Source organism: Rhea americana, unplaced genomic scaffold, assembly GCF_003343005.1.
Source record: "Rhea americana isolate MKP2758 unplaced genomic scaffold, rheAme1 scaffold_239, whole genome shotgun sequence".
Taxonomy (NCBI): Eukaryota; Metazoa; Chordata; class Aves; order Rheiformes; family Rheidae; genus Rhea; species Rhea americana.
This window is the reverse complement of record NW_028186356.1, coordinates 642,381-668,160: the sequence shown is the minus strand read 5'-3', so window position 1 is coordinate 668,160 and position 25,780 is coordinate 642,381. Positions and strand designations below refer to the sequence as shown.

At 36.1% G+C, this 25,780-nt stretch overlaps 1 protein-coding gene across 1 annotated transcript in view; it reads left to right on the top strand.

Moving 5' to 3' along the window:
• Positions 1-16,313: 16,313 nt before the first annotated feature.
• LRRC7 (leucine rich repeat containing 7) overlaps positions 16,314-25,780 on the top strand; it is a 98,851-nt gene continuing 89,384 nt past the window's right edge. Inside the window, exons 1-5 of the mRNA XM_085306359.1 lie at positions 16,314-16,511; positions 21,590-21,707; positions 22,613-22,691; positions 23,441-23,530; positions 25,601-25,657. Coding sequence (XP_085162485.1) covers positions 16,323-16,511; positions 21,590-21,707; positions 22,613-22,691; positions 23,441-23,530; positions 25,601-25,657 — 533 coding nt within the window. The 5' untranslated portion in view covers positions 16,314-16,322. The remainder of the gene's footprint in view (positions 16,512-21,589; positions 21,708-22,612; positions 22,692-23,440; positions 23,531-25,600; positions 25,658-25,780) is intronic.

The window sequence follows — 25,780 nt, the reverse complement described above, 5'->3', positions numbered from 1 at the left end:
AAAATGCTTTTGTCATTGTAGCTGGTCTTGGAGTGATGCTTACATTTTAATAAAGCATTAAGAAAACCAAATCTAGTTTTGCATACCCAAGGTTATTTGGAAAACGAGTAGCRGCATCCATTTCTGCCACTGCTCCCTAAGCATAGAAGAGCCAGCCTTTCTGAGCCCTTAGTAGGGACAGCTGAGGTAAGACTTCAAACTTGATGAATTTTCTCATGTTTTCTGATGTGTCAGCATAGAATGAGCCATGCCGTCCTGTCAACCAGTGTAGGAAATTTTGTTCCAAAATCTATGAGACCATAAATACGCTTAACTACTGATGAATTTTATATAGTTAATTAAATCCCATTGGCTTTAGTAGGAGTTAAATACATAAATAAAATACATAAATAAATACATAAGCATTAAAGGGTTATGAGTTTGAGGCAGTAACAAAGAAAGCGACAAACACAGAACACTTGAGAGGTTACTTGGGACCATGTTCTGCCATGATGCTTATGTTCAGCAGTTTATTAATACATGATTTTCTCTATTTTTTTTAGATATATTGCTAAAATAACTTGAAAAAGATTGATGAAATCACAAACGTCCTAGATTGAATTCTTAAACCTTGCAGGGATTGTTTGCTTATGCTGTAAGACAGATAGAGATTGTTCTGTTTAATTACAGAAAAAGRTAAATTGTATGTTGATGCATTTGAGGAAAACTAGTTAAATCGTAATAAAACACACAAGCTTAAATGTTGTCTTCTGAAGAAAATGGCATGGTATTTYGACTCTTCCTGTAAGAATTAATCTGAACATTTTAAAAATAGGATTAACAATGTATTTTAACACCATTGCAAGTATTAGTGCAAATAATATGGCATAGCTGTAATTCAGTCAATTTGAACATACCTTTTCAGTTTTGTTCTGCATTAATACAGTACATGCATCAGTGGATGTTTTGCTTTGGCTTGTAGTTGTCCAAATAATACAACTGTTGATGCATGGTAAATAAATCATTTTCATAAAAATACTGTAGTTTTGCTAATCCAATCAAGGACAGCAAATTCCATGTTTTGTTTTACTCTAGTTTACAACTATGTGCCTCAAGGYCAAATTCTTGCTCCTTTTTAGACCTTTTGTCACTAGAGCAGATTGTGTATATTGGAGGTTGCATGTGCATTTGATTTGTTGCCAAAAGGTTATCAATATTTACTTACAGCTATGACTTAATTTAGCAGGTGAATAGATGGTAGAGTTTTTCTCAGGGGTTGGTCCACATCTTTCTTTGTCTTGTTTCAAGCTGTGAGAAATTATTTTGGACCTTCAGCGTTCATTGTGCTTACTCAGGGGTAGTGGCTCACTCTAGCTGCTTAGCTTTTGAAGAATGCCTACCTGGTCGACTAAATGACCTGAGACAACGAGAGACCTCACATTTTGTAAGAGTGAATAATTTAGCAATTTAGTTATGGTCTGAACAAAAACAGGAATGAGCAAGGGAAGCATTACAAAACCAAAAGTCGTTGTTGCTGAATGGAGAGAATGTATCAAAGTGCTTGGATCTTCTAGATCTGTTATACCCACTCCTGCAATTTCTGATGATCTGATGAACCCTTCCACCATTAAGAATCACATCTTTGTATTCACTGAGTGGAACAGTTATGCACAGTGCTGGTGAATAATCCTAGTTTACAATGAAAGCAATAAAATTCTCTGTAGAAAGTTATTGCTAAGATTACGTAATTGGATATTAAAGTTCTGATTATACTTTACAAACTCCAGGGCTGTTAGAAACCTGACATTCCAATGTAGCGAGTTTCAGTGTTTGACAGCTCAGCTGTGAGATATTTTTTTTTTTAGAGAACATTTGTACCATAAGAACAGCATGTTAATTGACTAAAAAAACTGGGACAGATTAATCATGGGAGGGAACATAATACTTAAGAGAACGTAGTACTAGAGCCCTCTGCTGATGAAAACCATTAGAATTACAGTTCTTTTCAAATGCCCTGGTTTGGAAAGTCTAGGTTATTCCTATCATCTATTTCAGACTCCTAATTTGAGGTGAAATAAGTTGCACACTAAGATTTATTTCTTTTTCTGTTGACTAGGAAGGGTGCCTTAGAAGAGTAGTTTACACCAGACCTTAATTTTCCTATGGCTAGAGATGAGGTGACGTGTTAGCAGGTATGTTTCTTGGGGCGGTATTAGCAGGTGTATTTTTCAAAGGTACCTATTCTCATTCAGTCGCAACTGGGATGGTAATACAAATTATGTATTTTACAAAAGATGATCAGGAAATGGCTCTGAATAGTATTGATTTACAAGTTGAAAAAAGAGGAGAGATGAGAGACAAGCTAGAAAATTAACTCCTGGAGAATATAAGGTAATAGCTTCTACCTTCCCCCAGAACACATAAACAGTATTTATTTGTGGGCCTGACTCTGTTTTTTAGCATAATAGGGTAAACATGGCCTCTTACAGCATGCGTTGTTTTCTGAAGTGCTTTTAGTAACTCTACAGGAGGATGGAACAGGCTGCAGAGACATCTTTACTTTCCAGGACACCTATATTTGCTGTTCTCCCCAATACATTGCAAAAGAGATCATGTAAAGCCCAATCTTCAGCTGTTTAAGTGTCTAAACTGCTAAAACTGACTGTTGTCTGCAGGATTTTGTGCAGGACTGATTTAAGCTGGTGCTGGCTGTTTCTAAGTGAYGTTTACATTCACAAAGTGTTGAATAGATTTTTTTAATTTATTGTAAAAATCAGAAAGTGAGTCTGTGTCAGGCAATCAAAGCTCTTGTTTCCTGTTTTTTGGAACCATTTGAAGCAAAAAGAGGTCTGATAGGTTTTTTTTAGATAGATAAAGGCCAGGCTTTCTAGCATATTCACTTCTTGGAAGACTGAAGAGCTGCCCTAGAGTTCTCCTTCAAATCTGACATTCTCTTGTACGGCAGCAGTTACCCTCAGACTTGCCGAACATGCGCAGATAATACTTTCAGGAGATTGTGCAGCCCTGCCTGGGGCTGACRTGTTATGGGCTGGCAAATTCGGCACCGAGTTCTGCAGCAGGTTAATGACAGCAGTATTTGCAGAGAAAGCCCCCTACACACACACGCACGCGTTTTCCCCAAAAAGAAAGATTTGGTGTGGCCAATGAAGCTTTCCTAATTTCATCTCAAGAGGATGAAGCAATTGATAGTGGCAAAGCACATTTAAACAACAAATGGAGAAAAGTGCATTTAAGCATGCATAAATGCATTTAAGCATGAAACGCACGGTTACTGAAAGAAAGTGAGAATATGCCACCTGCAAATTTCCTTGTGGAACTGGATTGTAAGAAGCCATTTACCAGTACTGGATTATATTATGATAATGTTACAAAGATACTCTTGTGATCTCTGATGATGTCTGGATGACCATAATGTTGGAGATTTCTCTCTTCTACTTATTTATGGCATCCCTTCTAAGTCTTCAGTATTCTTTGTATGTATTTAATAAACTGAAATATTTACTTGTGAAAAATCAGTAAGTTGGTGAGCACATTTACCATAGCAAAATTATTTTTTTCTGAGAGTCATGCATGATTTTTGCATTGATTTGTATCTTTTCTTCTTTTATGATATTTCTTGTTAAGGCCTTGCTATAGAGTAGATTTCCATGATCTCACCCCCACCATGGAATTTGAAACTTGATAGATTTTAAAGAAARATCAGTATGGCTGGAAAAAAAAGAATATTCTTTGCAGATGATTCCTGTGAATTCATTAAAAAAAAGAAGAAGAAAGWAAAGGTTCATTTTTCTATAATTATATAATGTAGTCCTCACTGTGAAATGAAGGGAACTTTTCGCTAGTATGAATATCATTTAAACTCTGAGCATGAAATAAGCAATCCCTCTGAGGCCTGGAAGGTTTTAATCAAGGGTGTCAGTGTGCTTGATCAGCTGCTTCACAGCTCCAGGCTAGTGATGGGACTAGTTGGGGGAAAGGGGCACAATTCAKATTCTGTTACTTCATTCTGCCTGAAAATATGCAAGAAAGAATCATGGTAACTACTCTATACATTGAAATATAGAGGAATTATACTCAGGTATTCATAGGTAGTGAGGTATTTATAGAGGTAAATGTCTGTTTAGATGACAGATTGTATTTTCATATTCAGAAAACCAATTCTCATGGGTACTGGTGGGAATTGAGTTTTTAAGATTACAAGTTGTGCTGATGTTTTTGTATGTAAACATACATATGTAAACATATCTTGTGTTTTGATAATCTGATTTCTGAAAATACATGCAAGTGTATTAGAGCACAAATACACAGCACTGATGTTTATGGTGAAAGAAATGGTGATTATTGCATCTGTAGCCAGGACGGAAGACAGAATAAAACAAATAGGAGCTTATGGAGAGGATATCATTTTATTTTTCTCATGGTAAAATTAAAGATCTTCTATAGAGAAAAGGGAGGGTAAGCAGGARGGATGAGTTTTAGGTGTGAGTAAACAATTGTTAAAAGATACTTGAGAACAAAGTTAAATATTTATGCAATTAATTTGGAGATTTTCAGTGTTTATCTAGGAGCTCATAGAAAAGAGTAATTAAGTGGTAGAGAAAGCCAGTCTGATTATTGGAAATTGTGATACTGCATAACTTAAAAGTAAGATAGCGATGGGGAGGAGGGGAGAAAAAAGGAGGCTGTGAGCCAGGGAAGGAATTTGGTGGTTGGCCTCATAGTTGGGATTTGAAGGGCAAAAGGAAGTGTGGGATGTGAAGGAGAGTGAATCAAGAACCCCATCAAGATCAGGAGGGGTGGAGAAGACCGGGCAGATGAGAAGATATCACTTGTAGAGGACTGGAAGACCAGGAAAGGCTAAAGAAGATCGGTGATGATTGGAGAACRGATTATAGAAAATACTGAAAGACACTAGGAGATGGTCAGAGTAGAGAAGATCAGAAACAGAGAGATCGGATAAAAAGCAGCTATGTTTGACAATTCATTCAAAAGAACTGTCTGGTAACTGGAAGAGTAGAACTAGGGCCACAGGTGATGGAGAGCTGTGGTCAGAGCCATCCTATACAAGCAGAGTGTGGTGAGGCAGACTCAGGGATCAAAATGAGGGATAAAAAGGCTTAGGATGAACTGTACATGGCAATAATATGGATAGTGATAGGAAAACCTGTCTGTTGTAGGGCTATCAAAATGGACAGTTTGATTAAAAAGCCAAGAGGAGCATCAGGAGTAGGAAGGGAGAAGCCCAGCACTACCAGTGCTGTAATGCCACATGGAGTGCATGATGAATTGGTCCCTGTAACAGCACTCAGGGACTGTTTAAGTAAAGGAATCTWCATTATTGTGGCTGAGTCAACTTATTCAGTTTCTGCATGTCCTGGTTTTCTTTTTACGCAAGCAAGGAAGCTGCAGACRAGGTGGAGTGGAGAGGAGCACAAGCAGATTTCATTCTGGTATGGAAGTGGGGCAAAGTCTACATCCTGAAGCTCAGAAGCACTCTCACAGACCGTGGTTTAGAGAGCACCTAATGAAAAATACAGGGAATATTAGGAATAATGTCAGTAATAGTGATGTTAAGGGACAGAAGGTATCTCAAGATAGAGTTTCATAGACAGAGAAGGTTGGCAAAAAGCTCACATGTGATCAGAACATTTTCTATGATGAACAAGTTTCTATTTTTGAAACAGGAAAGGGCTCCTTGAAAAAGGGAAAGGTAATGGAGAAGAGGTTTGTGATGAAGTAAAGATGTACTATGGTGAGCAAGTAACTTGCCAGTTTCTAAGCATTTTGTTATTTGTATTTCAAAGGTAACCRTGTTTGGGGACTCTGGATATATAAATAAATGTTACAACATATTGAAAATTCATTTAATCTCTTCCTGTTTTAACTTCAATAATATCTGCCTCRCAAGTATTTAGACTGCTTTCCAGAAACAGATAGAGCTGCAGTGTGACTGTATCGTACACATGCTGTGCAAGGTAGCACCAATAGGAAGGAAGAGAAGGGGCCCCTGTCCCATAGCAGAACTCTGTCGGGATTCTGGTAGAAGTTGAGTTTTCATTGCAAGTTACTGGTAATTAAAACTTTATTTTCTGACTGCAGTTTGGAGCCGCGTACTATTTTCTCTGGAACTTTCATTCTGCTAACTCAGCAAAATGAATACAGTTTTCCTTTAGTAAGCTCCTGCTAAGCTGATTAGTATGTCAGGAATAATGCAGAAGGATTGTGATATAAACCACTGAAAAATAATTGGGTAGTCTATAAGATCCTTTTCCTCTAACAGGAAGAAATCCAGACTTAATGGAAGTTATATAGCTCATATGCAGTTTGTTTAGTTAGTACATTTAACAGGTAAATTGTATTTTCTGTGTTATTCTCTGGATATCAGTTCTGGTTGTCATATGGGCAGCAAAACCCATTACACCATAAGGCAAGAAATAAAGCGCATTTCATACTAAATCTCGTACCAGATAATAACTTAAAATGAAGGATAACTTCAAGTAAAAGCTGAAATGCATTGAAAATCAAAGTTTAAATGTAAATTTCCTAGATTAAAGAGAGCACGCTTTTCTAAAGAAGGCTATTTCTCTTCATGGTTTCCTGGAATCCTCTGCTACTTAAATGTCTGCACAGTGGGCCATGACACTGCTTGTAATTTCTACAAATTAAGAGCATAATTATTAATTTTAAGAATGTGCCAAGTGGAGCTACTAATATTCAACCAGTTACTGAAATTCTGTCAGCTCCTGTATAAAAGGAATCTGAACAAAACCGGAAACTTTCATAAGGTTGTGCAAAAATCATCTGTAGAGAAAACAGGATATAGGTTTAAAAAAACTTTTTTTACTGTCACAAAACTGTCTTTGTTCCTGGTGTCATCAGTGTCTAGAACAAAAACCATCCAAAACCAGTTCTTCAGGAACTCTTTCTTAGAAATTTCAAGGCAAGACAAACAATAAACTTCAATTGAAATCAGTGAAAATTTTTGCAGAAAAGGTAAAGAATGGAGTCCTTTATTGCAAGGTGTTTAAGATATGGGCATTCAAAAAACAACTGACATTTTGCAATATTAATTCTGCCCCAGATTTTACTTTTCTCTTTTTTTAAATTTCCCAGCTCTCATGATAGTCAAGTCCTAAATGAGGTCACAGATCTTCTAGCAAAGAGCGAGAAAATTTCCTTTATAATAATTGTATACAACTTCCTGTCATTAATATTCTTCAGGAGGCAAAAGAAAGGGTTGAAATCTAATTATTCATGCTTGGTTGTCTGTTATATTATAGGATTAGCAAAATCTAAATAAGAAATTTCAGTAGAATATGGTTTTCGCTTCTAATCATAGCTTGTAAAGCTGTAACTTAAACAAAAGTGACTTCTATGAAAAGGAGAGACATCTATTTGAAACCACAGAGTGCGTTTGCTCCTTTTTAAAGTTTACTAATCTGAACCTTGCAAAGTTCTTTGTTGGAAAGAACTGAAGTTTTAAATTGTTTTTCTGATGTAGGAATTGGTTTCTCCTAGGCTAGCCACAGTCAGTTGAGTATCTGCGGTGTGAGGCCTTTCTCTGAAATGCCATAGCACATCCCTTCCAAGGCATTCTTCTAACTGTTTCCTCATGTGTGTCTTCTAATAGTGTCCCTATTTTTCCTTCCCTTCATGTACATAACTATTAAAATGATCAATTAGGATGAAAATTGTAATTTTCTCTACATAAAAAAAAAACACTTTCAATCTACAATTTTATTTATATTAGTGGAAATGTTAGAAAGAATTATACTTTGAGCCTGATACTTGATTTCTCTGCCACAGCTTGTCATAAGGGTAAAGTTGGATTCAAAGTGTCTTTCTGCTTCCAGAACAGTGGGTTCAAGTAAGACTGGTGGCTGTTGTGGTTGCGGTGGGGAGGATGACTGTCTGGCCAAGCTGTAAGGTGGTGCAGGACTACTGATGATGTGACCAACTTGTTCACACACAGTTTCCCTCCCCACCCTGCCCAGTAACATTCAGTTGTCCTGTCTGTTGATAAATCATAGCCATGGCTGAGACCTCACAGATAGAAAGTTAAATTCTATTCTGCCAGATACCCAGGTAATACAGCACTATGGCATGATGCAGGTATCATACAGTTAGGTACAGTCATAAATGAGTCAGTCTTGTTTAAGTGTACACCGTGTTTTTTACTTTTTATTCCCACTGAAAAGGAGGCTGAAAAAACCTCACTGCTCCCAGCTTTCAAAAATCTTCTGGCGTTCAGCCTTCCAGGCCAGGTAATAGCCACTAGTTCTTGTGCAAGCTCCTTCCTGGGATGTACATGGCTCTTCTTCAATGAAAAATAACAGTGACTAGTGATACAAGAGCTTACTTTACTGTGATTTTAATGTCTCAAGTATGGCATTACAGTTACGGACAAAAAGACTTGGCTGAATTAAAAAATACAAGTAACAAAACAGAGGTATTCACTAACTGAAATTATACATGGGACAAAGATGAGTAAAAACACAGATGTTCGTACAAGATATTACTAAAATGTTTCCCACAAAGATGTTGATAATAATAAGGAGGGTAGCATATTCAAACAATAAAAGCCAGATGAAGAGGGCAGAGCTCATATGTGCAGATATAATCTTTACATTTTTTAAMTACTTAAATTATTAATAGTTCTATGTTTTTTAAAGAAGAGTGGTTCTGAAAATTAAGATGACTCTGAGCTCTTTAAAATTCCCTAATTATTTCAGTGACCCATATTGAAAATGGACACAATGTAAATCATCTGAACACACAAAATTAATTAAAACGTATGAGGGACAACAGAGGTGCGTGTCTCTGTGCAGGGTAGGAGATGAGGAAAGGGCTACTGACTGACTGAGATTAGGGGGTTTGTTCTTTCTTTGCTTCTTTCTTTGTTTCCCTATGCTAAGCTTTATTCCATTTCCTGTTCATGGTCCTTATCATCAAAGTTTTTCAACATAAAATATAACATGAAATTCTGGCCTGTGGGAACAAATGGAATAACTCTCACTGCCTTCATAATGTCAGAATTGTATCCCTTATATCTTGAGCAGTTGTAGAAACGCAAATTGTGCTGATTGCTTCAGGAAAGGTTTTTGTTTCACAAAACAGATGTTTTATAGAATTTGAAGGAAGAAGTGGTTCAGCCATCAACAAAATATGGTTTAAAAAGAAGAATATGATCTCAGGAAAAGAAATAGTAGCTGAAGAGTTTGTCTCCAGCTTCCTCTTCTTGAGCTCAGTCATCTCTGCTGTGTCGTTGTTTGAGGTAGCATTGTGCCCTGATAGAGACAGATTGTAATGACTTGAATTGTAATTAATGAATGTACTCAGCTGGATGGTGGATGATTTTTGAAGGTGTCTACTTTGGATCTTCCAAGTGGTATAGGTCTTTGTGAGGTCCTACTTGTTTGGGGATGTCTGTATGTGAAAGAATTGCACTCCACTTTCATCTCTTCTGGAGATGCTGACTTCTCTAGAGAAATGAAACAGGGATAGAGGGTTTGACTATAGTGACTGATATATTTATGATTGCTAAACTTGAAAGATAACTTACTGAACTAATATATTAACATTTTGATGTTGATTATGCTAATATTACAGGAAAGAAAAAAAGGAACAGAAAAATCATCACCTATCTGCGATGTATGAGGAGGAACTCAGTGAAGCAGATTGTCTACTACTTTGAATGTATTTAATATTTTCTGAATGCCCTGGCAAAGATTGCCATTATTATTCATTTTGTAGTGCTGTTATTCCAGACTTCTATGTTCTTTATTCTCAGTATCTCTCAATACTTTTCTAGCACTACCAGATCACTTAACCTTTACAGTTTCTTGAAGAGATTTTCTGAATGAAATTTCAAGGGTACAGATAATTTTATGATCAATATCTTGTCAGATGACCTAGGATGGTTCTATGATTCTTGTTACCTTATTTTTTGTTTTTATTTCTTTTTGGGGTGGACATACTGAGTTTTGACCCAGGCTATAGAGTATGGCAGTACACTGAACAGCTAAGACTTCCCTGAGACAAATAATACATGCAGTAGGAAATACTTAAAGGAAGTGTGACAATGAAAACTTGCTTGATAGTAAAATTAAATCTGTAATTAAAGCACTTTGAGAAACAAAACAAAAATCCAGTTTAAACTACCAATTATACAGACAAAAATTATGAAGTTTTTTACAGTAGTATTTTAGCTTCAGCATTTTTCCCTGTAGAACCATATGCTGCTTGACACTTTTGAAAGATATCAAAGAATTATTGTGTGCTTCTAAGAATTAAAATTACATTCAATACTTTAAAATTACTTACATTTTAAATTTGAATTTTTGGAAGACTTTCAAGGGCCTCAAAAAGCTGAATACAGGTTGAGTATTTTGGACACATACTCTGTAATAGTAGTCATGTTAATACACAGGAATCCTGTGGAACTTGTTAAAAAAGGGAGGCTTAAGGGTGAACGTGGTCGGTTGTGTAGTGCARTGAAGATGATGTTGAAGCAACTGGGAAAGTGATGGGAGCAATTAATCCTGGAAGCTATTTCCATACACATGAAGGACAAAAAGGTGACTGGGAGCAGGTAGCACAGATTTCTGAAGGGGAAATTGTATATAACCGACCTGATAGCCTTCTGTGATGAGATGACTGGCTTGGTGGACGAGGGGAGAGCAGCGGATGATGCTTATCTTAACCCTAGCAAGGCTTTTGATCAAGGCTCCCAGAATATCCTTATAGACAAGCTGATGAAGGACTGGCTAGATAGGTGGGCAGCAAGGTGGCAACATCTTTAAATCAAAAGTTTTGTGAGCTACAAAATTTGTAGTACAAAGTAGTACAAATCAAGGTTTTATACTACAATTCTCTTTGTCTATGTTTTTAGATAGGTAAGGAGAAGATCCCCCATGACTGCTGAGAAGCAGAGCTTAGTGGTTTTACTGTGCAAAAGATGCATTAATTGAGAAGAGATTAGATTTTATTTAATTATTTCCCTTAAAACTACTGTTGTTTTCTAGATTAAGACTTTGCTTTCTAAGAGGATAAATTGCACAGAATGATAATGACATACTAGCTTGAAGCTAATAAATAGCGGTTTGTATTTATGGTTCTGTCATAGATTCGTTAATCTAATTTGAGAAAGATTTTTTTTTTCTCCAAAGAATTTATAATACATGTTATAACATAATTTTTAATCTTATTTGGGAAAAATATGTCTGCTTTTCATTTTGTTATGCTTAGTTTTTGAAWAATGGTACATTTAATTTAGTTATGAATGCAATTGTATCGAATCACTATTAATTATTAGCTAAGAAGATAATAAATTTCCTTAAGATGAATCACAAAGAAAAAAGATTTTACATTTTGTTGTAGTTCTATTGCATTTGGAAAAAAAATAAACACCTGTTCCTAATGGCTTTCCATAACAGCAATGACTTTATAGCTTTCAAAGTTGTTGAGCATGTCTGCATGTGGTCTGAAGAATATTGTTGAAATTTTAGTGTCATACATGTGAAGCTGAATAGAGAATTTTAGCCTTGTAATTTCTTGCTTTTTGAATTTCCTTTTTCATGTTTAATACAGAACATATGACTMATGGTGAACAACGACCTTTGATGTTCAGGTGTTTAGTGATATTTGTTTGGCTAGTTGAGCTTAAACGGGGAAAAGTAGTAAGTATTAGTCTTCATAAAAGGAGATAGGAAGACTTTCTGTATCACTTGCAGGGATTAAGGAATTTTTAAAGCATGGATGTGACTCGACCTCCCAAAGTTACTGGTTGGCTTTCTGTTGGCTTTATTTGCCTGAGATTTTCTTTCCAATGATCTCAGGTAGCAATCCACTTAAAGTAACTATCAGGAGAAAAGCAAAGCTTTATGAAAACTATGAAAGAATAAAATGCAGGTAAAGCAAAGTGTAATTAGTCAAACTGGAATTAGTCCAGGATAGGAATTAATAATACTGAAATTAATAAGGAGTTTAATTACTGTTAGTCCTGAGGGCATGAAATTCTGTTCCTTTCAGTAGCAGCGCAGCTCCTTTAACTCTGTACTGGAGCTTTCTGAAATGAATGTGAGGAACAATAAAAATCCCAGAGGATTTTTTAACAGATTTTCTGGGTTTTTGTTAATTTGTTTTGTTTTTAATTACATAAGGCAAATATTGAGAGCACACACTGAACACATATAAAAACATTTTTTAACAGATATATCTGGTTAATCCTTTCTCATGCTGTTGTTTTCAAAAGTGTTCTATAGGTAGGAGTTTCTGCAGCAGAGTTAACTTCACACTGCTGCGTCCCCCAAAATCTTGATGGTTCATCATAATTCAGGTTCAGATACTTTTCTTACTCTGGTATTGATCTTCTCTTAAGTACAGGTTGCTGATCTGTCCAAATTATATTCTGTTTTTTCTGAAGAAGACAATCTTCAAATAGATCACCAATTAATCCTACCAAATTAATTTTATTTATCATGACTGCCAGGTTTTGCCCTGTCTCTTGAGGAAGGCAAAGTAATTAAACCATTGTTGTTTATCCTCTGTATTTTTTCTTTCAATTTTTTTATAAATAATTTTCTATTGAATAAAAAATAATAGCTTTTTACCAAGAATCAACTGCAATAGTGGAAGCATTTTTGTTTACATGAGCAAAAGAAAATGAATTTATTCAATACTTTTGTTGTTGTAATTGCTATTTTTATTACGGTTCTATCACTTCATTACTGTTTGTACCTTTTCTACCTATTCTAGTATACTATTGTTCTGGGTTTTTTATTAAAATGGAATGTGATGTTTATTTTATGTGCATTCCTACAGTAGTGGAGAAAAATGAAAGGCTAAGAGCTTTGTAAATGCCTATGGGGCGAGGGCTTCCTGAGTAGTTTTTGAAGTATGTGTAACTTGTTCCATTGTTCATTATATTCAAATGGCTTGAAAAGCTAGAAATAATTTGATATTCCAAGAGTATTTAGTTGTATTGTGTCAAGGTTTGAAATATGCTGTTGCAGACGCTGCTTCCTCTGCTTGAATACAAAGAAGCTTGGCATCTGGATAGCTGATTTCATTTTTCTCGTGAAATGCTTCTTCTGACCAATGCTTTTACATTTTCATCTGTTTAGGTCTTGTATGCTTGAGTGAGTTCTTTAGGAAGAGGCAGTGCAGGCTGGTGTGCGAGTGGTGCTGCGTGCCGTACATGCTGGTCGGCAGGGTGGGGTGGGGGAACGCTGGCAGCAGAGGGGTGCAGGCCGCCAGGGCTTCGCGCTCCTTCCCCCGAGCGGCTCCTGCAGGTGGCTGCTTCTTGGCAGGGCCACCTGTCCTGCTACACGAGGAGTGGCCTGTCCGGAGCGAATGGGCAAGCCTCAGTTGTGCGTCACTCGTAGGTGACCAGGTCTGAAGGCTTCCTGCTTATGCCCCCTCACATCTTTTCCCTCTGGCCCCTTCAGCAGCCCTGCTGACGTTGACAGCTGTTTCTTTCCCTCTTCTGACATTGCTCTGCCTCTTCTTGCTGTTTCCCAGTTGTGAAGGTTTGCTGAAGTTAGCCGTTGTTGCAGCTGAAGGTGATCCTGAAGTCAGGTAGAAAGTGGTGCAAACTGAGTAATTTTGGGTAGAGATGCCCTAAGTCGCTTAAAATATCCAAGTATGGACTTCATGACTGCAGAAAAGCGGATTGCATGTGATATGCTATTGTGGTGGCAGAGGTACTGTGTGGGTTTGGGGAGGGTGGATAAGGTGAAAATCAGCCCTGTGATTGAGTGAGAGTTGGGTTTGAGGGACAGGCGTATGGCGGCTGCAGCTGGGACGGGCACTGCGCACACTGCCTCTCGCTCCCTGGGGCACTGCTGCAGCAATGGCCTGCTTTCCTTGATTTGGAGGAATGGTTGGGGACTTTTCCTACCTTATTTAAAAAGTAACCGATACAAAATTTCATGAAATTCAGAAATGATAAAAGTCAGTTTCTACCAAATTTGTTTGAAACTGGCCAGCAAGTTTTGAGGCTTTATGGGGACATACTGAATGAGTCGCAAAAGCCTTTTTTCCAGGGGGAAATAAGGGGGAAATTTTAAAGAATCATTTATTTATCACAGGAAATTCTGAGCGCTGATCAAGAAGCCAGATTGAGCCACAGTGTTGTGTGTGACCTCAGAATGGGGATCTAGTGTTCCTGGCTTAAGAAACTTGAATAAAGGATGTGTAAGCTTGAAGCTCACCCATAAGTAGAGTAACTTTGAGTAGCATGTTGCATCCTCAAATTCTAGCTGGGTAATTCTTTGTGTTTCTCTGTTCTGCAGTGAAATACACAGTTGCTGAAACTTTCAGATTTTGTGATCTATTCACTTGTAAATGAATTGCTACATTTTTTGTATCTGTTAGTGTACTGATTTTCACAAGTTTATATACATTGCATTATGAAAAAGTTTTCATTGCATCAGCTGACTTTTAAGATCCAACTTCTAGGTTGTATCCACAAACCTGGTATCTAGTCAAGTTGAATTACAAAATTGCTTTGTCTCTTGTTCTGTTTAAGTTTTACCTGTAAATCAAAATCGGTCAACAGGAAGACTGTCGTTGGCACTGCCAAATAAGTAACCAGCTGCACTGTGTTTTCACTGATGTTCATTTCAGCTTCTTGCTATTCTTCATATTTTGAGCGCATGAAAAATGAAAAACAGTATTTGTTCTGACAGTATTGGTATGTTAATTTCATTGGTATTGCTAGAGGCAGATAAGTGCTAATAAAATTTAAGCAAGGAAATGTAACATTTGAATGTTTTGTTTCCCTCTGAAATACCGATTTATTCCCTAGTATAAAAATCATAGAGAATGTTAAGCAGGGTACTTTCCAACCTATCAAAAATGTTATACATTACATTTACATTTTTGTATTTACATTTCAGTCAAGTGATGGATTAAGTAACTTGAATGATCTGTGCTTACTCATACAAACAAAGCTCAGCTCACTGCATGGGGAGTTGTCCAGGATCAGAAATTACTTGTTTCTCTTCATTAGACTTTGTGAAACTGGATTTCTTGCATTTGAGACTTGTTATTGTTAATTGGCCTGAATACAAAGGAGAGCACAGTTTGATCCTAGGATCTATAAATTATGCTGTTTTCTTAAAAAAGGTTACATGACTTCATTTTTTTCTCCACTGATATTGTGCATGAATATGTAGTTGCTTTTTCATTGGCATCCTCTGAAAGAGAATCCTACCAAGCCTTGCTTTACTTGGGCCAATTTTATGCCTTTTTTCATAAATGTAACTCATAAATCATTATAAGTGATTTAGAAAATGGAAGGTGATGCTTTAGCCCTTCTTGACTTTAACTATGATCAAGTTAACATAACTTCTAAAAATGTCAGTGTTATTCCTGATTTGGCGACTGCTTGGCATTTATAAAATCTGCTTCATGCGTGTTCTGTCAGTTCAAGAGTAGTTAAAATATTTTTATTCAGCTGAATAGATGCAATTACATAAATCATTACTGATATGATTTAGATGTACTCATATGCATTGTGTGTGCAAGGAAGATTTGCAGAACTTGGCATCTAGATTAGAAGTTAGGGAACAGACTGGTGAAATTTCCCCAAAGTTTTTTTGTTGCAGAAAAACTAGTGGAATTTCTGCTAAATCCCTTGTATTACCTTGATCTATTAAAACTCAGATAAGATAAGCAGGAATGACGGCTAAACTGTCCAGTTAGGGGGTTCTTTCTTTCTGGTTTTGTAACCAGCTGGTTTTGCCTTTTCTGTGCTTATATGGTCAAAAAGCAACAAATATATCCTAGCAATAGCTATAGAAAGGTAAAGAACTCTGATTTCAGAGAAATATGTTTAATATAGCTGTACATTTGTTATGGAGCATCAGACCTTAAATGAATGCCACTGACTGATACACTTCCTTGACTCACAGTCCAAACTCTGAAATGCATCAAAACATGAAGTACAAAAGTTACCATTTTGTACTTTGTCTGATGAAGATGTTCATATGTGTGGGATTTATGCAGCTGATTTTCAGCATTAAGGAAAGCAACAATTAGATATCTGTCCCAAGATAGCGGAATGGATGATGTATTGAGATTGCTTTTGGGGACTGTACTGGTAAAGTTCACTTTGTCTTGATTTGTGGAAGAACTGATTAGCCCATACAGAATGCAAATTACAGATAAACCTCAGAAAAACTGTATTGAATGAAATACAGTCTTGATGCTATTTCTAAATGAATAATTCCAAACATATTGATAGTTTCAGAAACCTTTTTTTTTCCCTCTCTCTCACTCTCTCTCTCTCCACTATTCCTTCAGTGCGCTGTCTGGAGATGACAACCAAAAGAAAAATTATTGGCCGCCTGGTGCCATGTCGATGTTTTCGCGGTGAAGAAGAAATCGTCTCAGTGTTAGATTACTCTCACTGTGGCCTGCAGCAGGTGCCAAAGGAGGTTTTTAATTTTGAACGGACATTAGAGGAGCTTTATCTAGATGCCAATCAAATTGAAGAGCTACCTAAGGTAATTACTGTTCTTCCTGTAATACAGAAGTCAAAACTGTGTTCTTAAATGTACAGCCAACATGTCCTTTAACTATGAAATAGGACTTACTCTTGCATAAGTGGTCTGCTTGCCATGGGCAATCAGAGTTGTGGCCATGAGCTGTAGAGATTTGGTTTCATTTCTGCCAATTCTTTTCTGCAGTCTCTGGAGAAGTCAAACAGTAGAAACACTGCTCTTGCAGATGGTACTGCATAGGCAGCAGTAGGGCCATTTACTTCTCCTTGTTCCATAACGCAAGATCAGAGGACAGTCAATGAATTCCTTGTTTAGAGAAAGTACTTTTCATACAGGATGTAGTTAATGATATTCAGTACTTTGAGAGATCCAGAGGACACTAATATTTGGGGCAAATTATCTCAGATTTGGATCATCTGTAGTGCTGCTTTTGAAAGCAAACTCTGTCAGTATAAGCTGTGTATCCTTGTGGGAGAAATGCCAGTAGTACTTGGCTAATGTTTGTATAACTAAGCATTTTGACATGTTGTTGAGGTCCTGCAGTGAGGTTACTTTAGTTGTGCATCCTGTGTAAAACTCCCTGCATAGAATCTTTAAATTTGGTCTTCCAATGTTTAATGTTACTGTAAGAAATTTAAAATTTCTATAACTTAAGTGCTCTAGAATCAAAAGAGGACAAGGTAGAGGAAGAAAAAATAACTGTGGATGCTAGCTACATAATGAAGCATGATATAATCCATTCCTTAATTGATTTTTTCTTAATGATAATGAAAGATGTTTGTCTTTTAATTAAACATTGTTCCACTATAATCTATTCTTCCGCATCTCCCAACGTATTACTTACATTGCACAGAGATTTTACACAAATTCTATTTACAAATGTAGAAAATGTATGTTTTTCCTTACATGGAGTTCCTGTAGTCAGATCTGATGGTTCACTGCTGAAGATTGGTCACCCTATCAAGAAATTTATAGTTGAGAAGGCAGTATAGCCATCAGGTCTTCAAATGTCAAAGAAAATGATACAGAGAAGTGACGTATCTTTCCTAGTGCTAGAAAAGACAGAAGAGCACCAAATATTTTTCTACACCCATAAATATGAAAAGGAATGTGGTGGCAGACCTTTTACTGCTTACCTTCAGGTGCCTAATAGTGCCTTCAGGACTATTTCACTTTTAATTGTAATATAAGGTTAACCTTGCATATTTTAATTATGCTACTGGAGAGTGCTACAGAAGGATATGCAAAGTCTCCAGTTTAGCTTGAGATTTTTGGTATATTTATCTCAGATATCTTGAAAGTAGGTATCACCATGGTATTTAGAGTTAATTGTAGTGCACAGTGTAAAACAAAAAGCTCACCTGGATGCAGTCCTGTCTAGGGTGCTCTAGGTGACCCTGCTGAGCAGGGGGTTGGACTAGATGATCTCTGGAGGTCTCTTCCAACCTTACCGATTCTGTGATTCTATGATTTTACGATTCTATATCAAGTCTTAGGACAAGAGCAATATACCCTAATTGTATATGAAAAATGGAGGGTGCAAGGTGAATGGACCGACATTATGAAGTTGAGATGAAAATGATAGTTACCACTGTCCAAGTCACAGGTGAAATTTGAATGCTAATGAAATCCTTGCATTGTGTTGTGATATTGTGTATTTTGTATATGTTACTTTGAAACAAAACAGCAAATAAAAACATATTTGGGAGAGATTTAAGTGAATTGAACTATTTTTACACTTTTTATCTGATTTTTCTTTGTGCATAAATAATATTTTGAAGCTAATGCTATTTATTAAAAAAATCCTTTAAATCAGTTTTAAGTTCATGTAAATACATCATTTTACATGGTCTTGTTGTATAAGAGAAGATTAATGGAAGAGTTAAATTTTCCTCCTTTATATCATTCATATTTTTTATTATCTTAGGCATATTCTCCTTTATTAATCATTACCTTAAATGCAGCAGTCCAAATGATTTCATTCTCAAATTTCCGTCTTCAAATAGTTTTTTGTTACCTGTCTGTAGACCTTCCTTTTTTTCTGCTATTGAATTAATATTCTAGGTGGAAGAATGCTATCTTTTATTAAAATGGCATTATAATACCTAACATTATCTTTTATTTAACGTAGCAATCTGCCTTAAGCAGAGCTTTTCTTTATAGTAAATATGCATTTAAATATTTACTTCCAGAGAAAATTTGTCTGTGTCAAATTTTGTTATTTTATAAATGTTATCTGTGAAATTAGTCATAGTATTCTCATAGTATTGTACTCAGAGTACTCATTGCTATCTGATACGCCTGAAATTATGAATAAATTATTTTGCAGGCTTCATACTTTTGATGTATTAAAATAATTCTGCCTATTGCTCTTTCGAATTTTTACCTAACAATTTGTGCACTATGATTTATGTTTTTTTTTTCTGTGTCTCATTGGAACAGTATTTCTAGGTCCTAACTTCCAACTCGTTACCTTTCCTTTTTTTTAGAGGCATAGGGTTGTTCTGTAATTGTGTATTTTCACTTAAATACAGCCAAGACTTCTCCTTTTTTTGGCTTTTGACTTCATTATCATGAGCTACTGCTGCAAGTACATCTCAATATGTTTATGTCCAATGAGTGTCAATGACTAATAAAAAAAAGAATATCAATTTTGATGTAGTGGAGTCATCAGCAAGCAGTAATCATATATATATATATAAAGCATATATTTATATAACATAAATGAGATGAAAATTCTTCCCAGCAGCTTTCCCTTATAAATGTTAAGTAAAATCTCCACTAATGTGATGGACAAAATTAATTTACTTGTTAATGACTCAGGAAAACTCCATCTGCCTCTAACGATGAATTCTAGAAATAGCCGCCACTGTCTTTCACCATTTGGTGAGTAGGGAAAATAAATATCAGTAATGCTAAGTATGCTACTGAAATTAGAGACTGCAACCTAGTGCTTAACTGTCTTGCTAAAAACAAGCAATACAACCAGTGTGTAAATGGTATTGAGGTAATCATTACTGTATAGCTCACTTACATGAATCTGTAGGTATTATAATTAACTGTATGTTCTTTGCATTTGCTGTTTGAGTTATAATTTCCATCAAATGAATTGGTTAATTTCTAAAGCTGAAAATAAGAAATGATGTTTCTCTTCTGCAGAACTGGGAAGTGATCGTTTGTGATGCTGTCATTAAATTCCCCCAGTGCAATAGCCAATCTGTTTCCCAGCTATACACAGCCAAAGTAAAGAACAGAAGTTTTATATTGTTCTCTAATGTACATGAGCCTGGGAACTGCAAACCGCAGTATAGAAATTGTTCTCTCTCATATTTCTACAAGGCAGCTGGCCTATAGCATTGCATTGGGCTTCTGTGCCTGCTATTGGCATTAGCTGGTGACCTGTGGGGAGGGGGCTGTTGTGCAGTCTTGAAAATGAGCAAGTAGAAAGGCATTTTGAGGTGTCTTCTGGTAAAGACACTTTCATATTTGGTGCCAGTTGTGGTCTAGTGCTTCTTACTCTTGAGTACTTTTTACTCATGTAATTCTCCTTTAATATAAAGGAATATCATGTGACTTATTTGAGAATAGATCATCATGAGGAAAAAACAGGATTTGGGTGTGTTTTTGTTTTTTTTAAAGATTATGATGAAAAGTTACAGTAAAAAGATGCAGTTTCATAACGATCTAAAGTTTATATAGAGTGAAGTACTGACTCAGCGTTTGCACACTGTGCATTAATTTTCTCAAGATATTTAGCCCGATTATTTCTTTGATTCGGCAGGACAATCATATCATTATGCATTATCAGATATCCTGCCAAGGAGTATATAGACTATTCAAGTGTACAAATCTGAATGAAAGAAAGACAAAATCTGCACTGATACTTGAAGAACACCTGTGAGATGCCTGCAAAGGGAAAACATTCTTCTCTGGAACCCACAGAACTGTCTAAGGCCATCAAGTGAATCCATGTTCTCAGCAAGACCTAGGGTGCTTTTTAAAAGAGTGAACTCTTAGAGCCTGCAGCCATAGTGTTAGTGAGGCCTGTTAAGCTCCTGCTTCTGCAGAAGGGAACACAGGTGGCTGGTCTCAGCGCTTGGCCAGCTGTGAGGACAYGCGTGCAGTGTCACGGCTTGCACTGCAAAGCAGATAGGCAAGTGTGACGCTAACCCGTGGCGCTCTCGGTTTTCCACAGTGCTGTCACTGTGGAGCATGGAGTTTTAGTTGCTACTTATGTAGCACCTCGAGGCAGTGAAGAAGCCAAGCAATTTGCAGTCTGCTCTTGCGCCTGCCAGCACACTGGGTTTGATGAAGCCATAAGCTCCACCGTCTAAAAAACACACCTTGCTTGGTCTTCGTATACAGCAGCTCTGACCTTGCAATGCAGTGTGCTTACATGCTAAATAGTTTCTCATGACTGTTTTCTCTTAACATGACTATTTCATTGTTGTATGTTTAAGGTGTTGTATGAGATGGTGATATTTTTGAAGAAGGCAGCCATATTAAATAGGTGCTTTCAGTGCACTGTATTGATGACTTTAGATTGAAAAGAGGATTTGTTGTTGGACTGGACATTTCAGAAAATCTGAATTAGAATGAAATACTGAAACTGAAAGTCTTGACTTTTAGGAGGATTTGCAGAATGTCTCGTTTGTTTCTTGGAGGCTAGCAAATTTTGTCTCTACACAGTCAGGAAATTTTAAAATCTAATATACAGTTATATTAAATTATATAATCAAATATTTTAGCTTACCACAAACTACAAAACTTTTCTTTCATATGACACATTTTATGAAATAGCATGTTCCTACAAAATTCTGATTGCAATAGGTATGCAATTTTTGACAGAAAACTCGTCAATTTTTGAACTATTCTATCACCAATCAACTGTGCTGGTTATTCCTGTAGACCACATTTTGCTTGTTTAAATACTCTGCAACCTTTAAACAGATCTTTTCAAATAATGTCATTTAAAAATATTTTTGAATTTTTATGTAGCAAAGAGTTTTATGTTACTTATTGCCTTTGTATTGCCTGACTTTTTCCTGAAATGCTATGAAGTATTCTTTTTTATATTACAGCAACTGTTCAACTGTCAAGCTTTACGCAAACTGAGTATACCTGACAATGACCTTTCAAGTCTACCAACCACTATTGCTAGCTTAGTTAATCTCAGAGAACTTGATATCAGTAAAAATGGTAAGAGATCAAAAGTATACGCATTTTAAAGAATTGTAATGAATATGTAAACAGTAATTTCTGTTCTAGAAAAGTCTATATTTTTCTAGTTTGTGTAATATTTTCCTGTCTGGCACTTTTGAAAAGGCCAGACAGATATCTGCCACATGTAAGTGTTTCTAAAAAAGGTGCAGGTCTCTGTGCTAGCACAGTACACCATGATGAGCTGTGACTGATAGCCATGAGAAATTGGTGTGGGGTAGCATTTTTCAGTGTACTCGTATGAACCATTTGACTTTCCAAACTGGCTTAGTAATTATGGGACTCTTGGATCAAAATGTATTAATGTATCTAAGCACAGAAGGCTGCAGGTAAACAGCTACCAGTATTGACATTGCCAGTGACTTGCTGATATGCTTTTCCAAGGTATATATTTACATACTTATAGGCCTAAAAACCCTTGCACGTCTGTGCTTAAGTGCTTTTCTTTTGAAAATGAAACTTAGGCACTCTGGAAAAGTTTATTATCAGTGTAGGCCTAGAGACTTTCTGGATTATATGTATGGACTCCAGAGAAGAAAGGGAGACCAAGAAGGAAAAGATGAGCAGTTCAAAAAACGGCACAAGTACTATTTAATACAAGTGATGTCAGTTTGTAACTCTAGAAGATCATATAAATCACTAAAATGGGCTTTTTTATTGCAAGATATATTATCTGTTTGGTATATTTTTTTGCTTCTTAAGTTATCATCTGAAAACTGTGGTATTATAGATACATTTTTTTCATTTTATTGCTAAAGTCGGGTCAGAATTTACAGTTGCATCCTGCATTAGCAGTGAAAAATACCCAAATGAACTCACTTATGAAGAAAACAAGCTGAACAGTTTTTCCTGTTTRTATAATGCTTCTTTCAATATTTTTTTAGGAATTCAAGATTTTCCAGAAAATATTAAATGTTGTAAGTGTTTAACAATTATTGAAGCCAGTGTCAATCCAGTCTCTAAGTGAGTATCAATAGCTTGTGCTTGTATATTGCAAGTTCAGAAAATCTATGCAAGTGAACTCAAATTTAAAGGCATAATATCAAGTTCATTTGCAAGGTTAATCCAACTTAATTTTTAGTTGTTTGAAATCCAAAGATAATAAGGATGACATTTTTCTAGGTTGATGTATCTATAAAAAGATCTCTTACTATGCGACAGATGTAGTGTCTCTCCACACAGTGAAGGAAACTTTGCCAAAGCAGTCCATATAATGCAGACTTTTAAACACAGGGGGTTGACGCTTTATTTACAGGGGGACATATATGGGAAGTGAGCCATGCTGTGTCCTTTTTTATCCTAATTTCTTGATTAGGATCTTGACAATCATTTCTCCTGCCAAAAACTTTGAATAACAGTCACAGAAAATCTATGTTGTAATCCTGTGACTTACAAAATGGAGCGAAGGGGATGAAAAGAACTTTACTATTTCAGTTAAAATATATAAAAAAGGGGGGGAGGCTAAAAAGCCTCAATTTAAAGGGGAGAAAAGGCTGAAGTAGCTTGAATGTACCAGGAGTTTGAATTTTATCAGGTAAAGGCTATGTGGAAAGACAAGAACAGGCAAGAATTTTGCCTATACGTAAGGTCTTCTTGAGTAGCTGGGTAGGAAAAGAAGGTGAGAGAGAGTCATCTTTCTGTTTTTGAATATACATTGTAATTATTTCCATAGCAACTTCATTGCCAAGATTAAGCTTTTAACTATTTTTTAGGCTACCAGATGGCTTCACACAACTTGTAAACTTGACCCAGCTCTATCTAAATGATGCCTTTTTGGAGTTTCTTCCAGCTAACTTTGGAAGGTAAGAATTAGTCGTGAAAATACATTACCATGTCATGTAATGGCAGTTTAGTTTTAAAGGACTATTTAAAAGCTATATTCTTAAAAAAAAATAATAATAATACAAGAAGGCATAGATTTTGCCTCTTCAGCCCTGTTTTGATGAATGATTGTTATTAGAGTGAATTTTATGTCAGCAAGAGTTTTATGATGAAGTGATGCAGTCTGGTGATGTAGGGAAGAGGTGGGAAGAAACAGAAATTAAGGAAGAGGCCTGTCCTTGATCAGATGTGCTACTGAATTGTGGCAGGGGCGTAAAATATCAATGTGGTCTATGTCTGTTGAAAAATAAACAGAAAGAAAAAGCACTGTGAGTCAGAAAGGAGGATAAGAAATGATTGTATATAGTGGAGTAACCTAAGCAAAAAGAAGAAAGCAAGAACAAGAGAAAAGATGTGCAGAAGACAGTAGAGCAGACAGATGTAGAATGAGATTAAAAATAAATGCAGTAGAAACTGAGCCCAAAAGTGTTAGATAAGCATAAACTACAGGGGGAAGAACACCCCCCTTCCCAAATTAGCACAATTTGCCCTGATCATTTAAAGGAGCAGCAGGAACCATGCATGAGTTTAGCAGAAATGGATTTTTTTTTTTTCTACCTCCCTTACACTGTAAGGGAATGAGCAGCGTTTCTGCCCTCTGATGGTCCACTTGGGCAAATAGCTTAGAAGACAAAGAAAAAAATATATAGGACCAATATAGAATTCACCTCTTCTGGTTCATTTGGCTACCAAAATGAGTGTTAAATTATTCAACTGGGAGCATGATCATAGCAGTCCAGAATGAATATTGAAGTGAAATAGTTTGTGTTGGAAATGGCATTGGTATGCGCCAACATTATGATACATGAAGTGCTGCTTTATCAGCATGTGTTTGACAGACCTATCACTGACCTAGAACTGAGTCAGGACTTTACACTGGAGTTAATTCTAAGAAAATTTCTGGTTGAAGAAACAGGAAGGAAAAATGTAATTGTTTGCATTTGATGAGGGAATAAATCCCAAGACAGACTGCTTTTGCATTAGGGAGTCAGATAATATGCTCATCTGTTAAGGAAAAAAATAATATGGCATACCCCTGCAATTTATTGGATGTATAATGTTTGTGTTCATGGGAAGTATTACGGTTATTATGCACTTCTAAAGCCTTGCTTATAATCAGCTTCTCAAAAGTGCATTTCTAGCATTTTAAATCTTTTAGCAGAAAATGCCAACTTTTTTCTCTTTTACAAATGCAGATTTTATTCAAATGAAATGACACCAGTTCTAGTTGTGGTTGCTATTCCAGTGTAATTGTGCTGCTCCTAGATCTGTTTGATACCTGGCAAATACAGATCCTTGTCATGTTTCACAGGTTTCCAGCATTAGCGTACAGATATTGCACTTGTTGCTCACTAGCCTGTATGTGTCTCCCCCTTCCTATCCATTATTCAACTTCACGAAACTTATTGTTGTGGCTTAAATGATATCACTGGTCAGTGTTTGCACAATGATATTGAAATGTGAAGCACTGATGTATACAGGTTCTAATTCCTACAAGCATTTAAGCGTATGTTCAACTTCTGCTAAAAATACGTTAAATTTGATGGAGATCTATTCTCTAGCATTTGTCTGCCTGTGAGGAGCTGCAGAAGTCAAGACTCAAAAAATGCCAAAAGAAGTTGTGAACTGTACAATAATTGCTTTTTACCCTTTAATAGATCTGGAAATGTTTGAGATAAATTAACTTATGATGTTTGCCTTGTTTGAACAGCCCAGAAAAATAATTTAAGAGTTATTTTGAAAGACTTATAGATGTCATTCTTCAGAGGAATCCAGAGAAGGACATAAAAACAATATAATGCAAATATGAATCTGTTTGGTTCTGAATAAATTTTGTGTTATATTCAGACCAAAAACATCCGGGCATCTCATTATTGTGCATTAAGCTGTCTCTCCTTTTTTTGAAATAAGTAGTTTCGAATCATTTTTACAGATCCCTGAACTAACTATTTGATTGAACTAATTATTTTCTTTAATATCACTGTTTCTAGACTTGTAAAATTGAGAATTTTGGAGTTAAGAGAAAATCACTTGAAAACTCTACCAAAGTAAGTGATGGAATATTTTSATAACTCCTTTCACATAAAATTTCCAAAAGTGCAAAGTATTTTCATGGGTAGCAATGCAATTGTGTTAGTTCTGGTAAGAGGTACTTTTTGAACTTTTTAAAG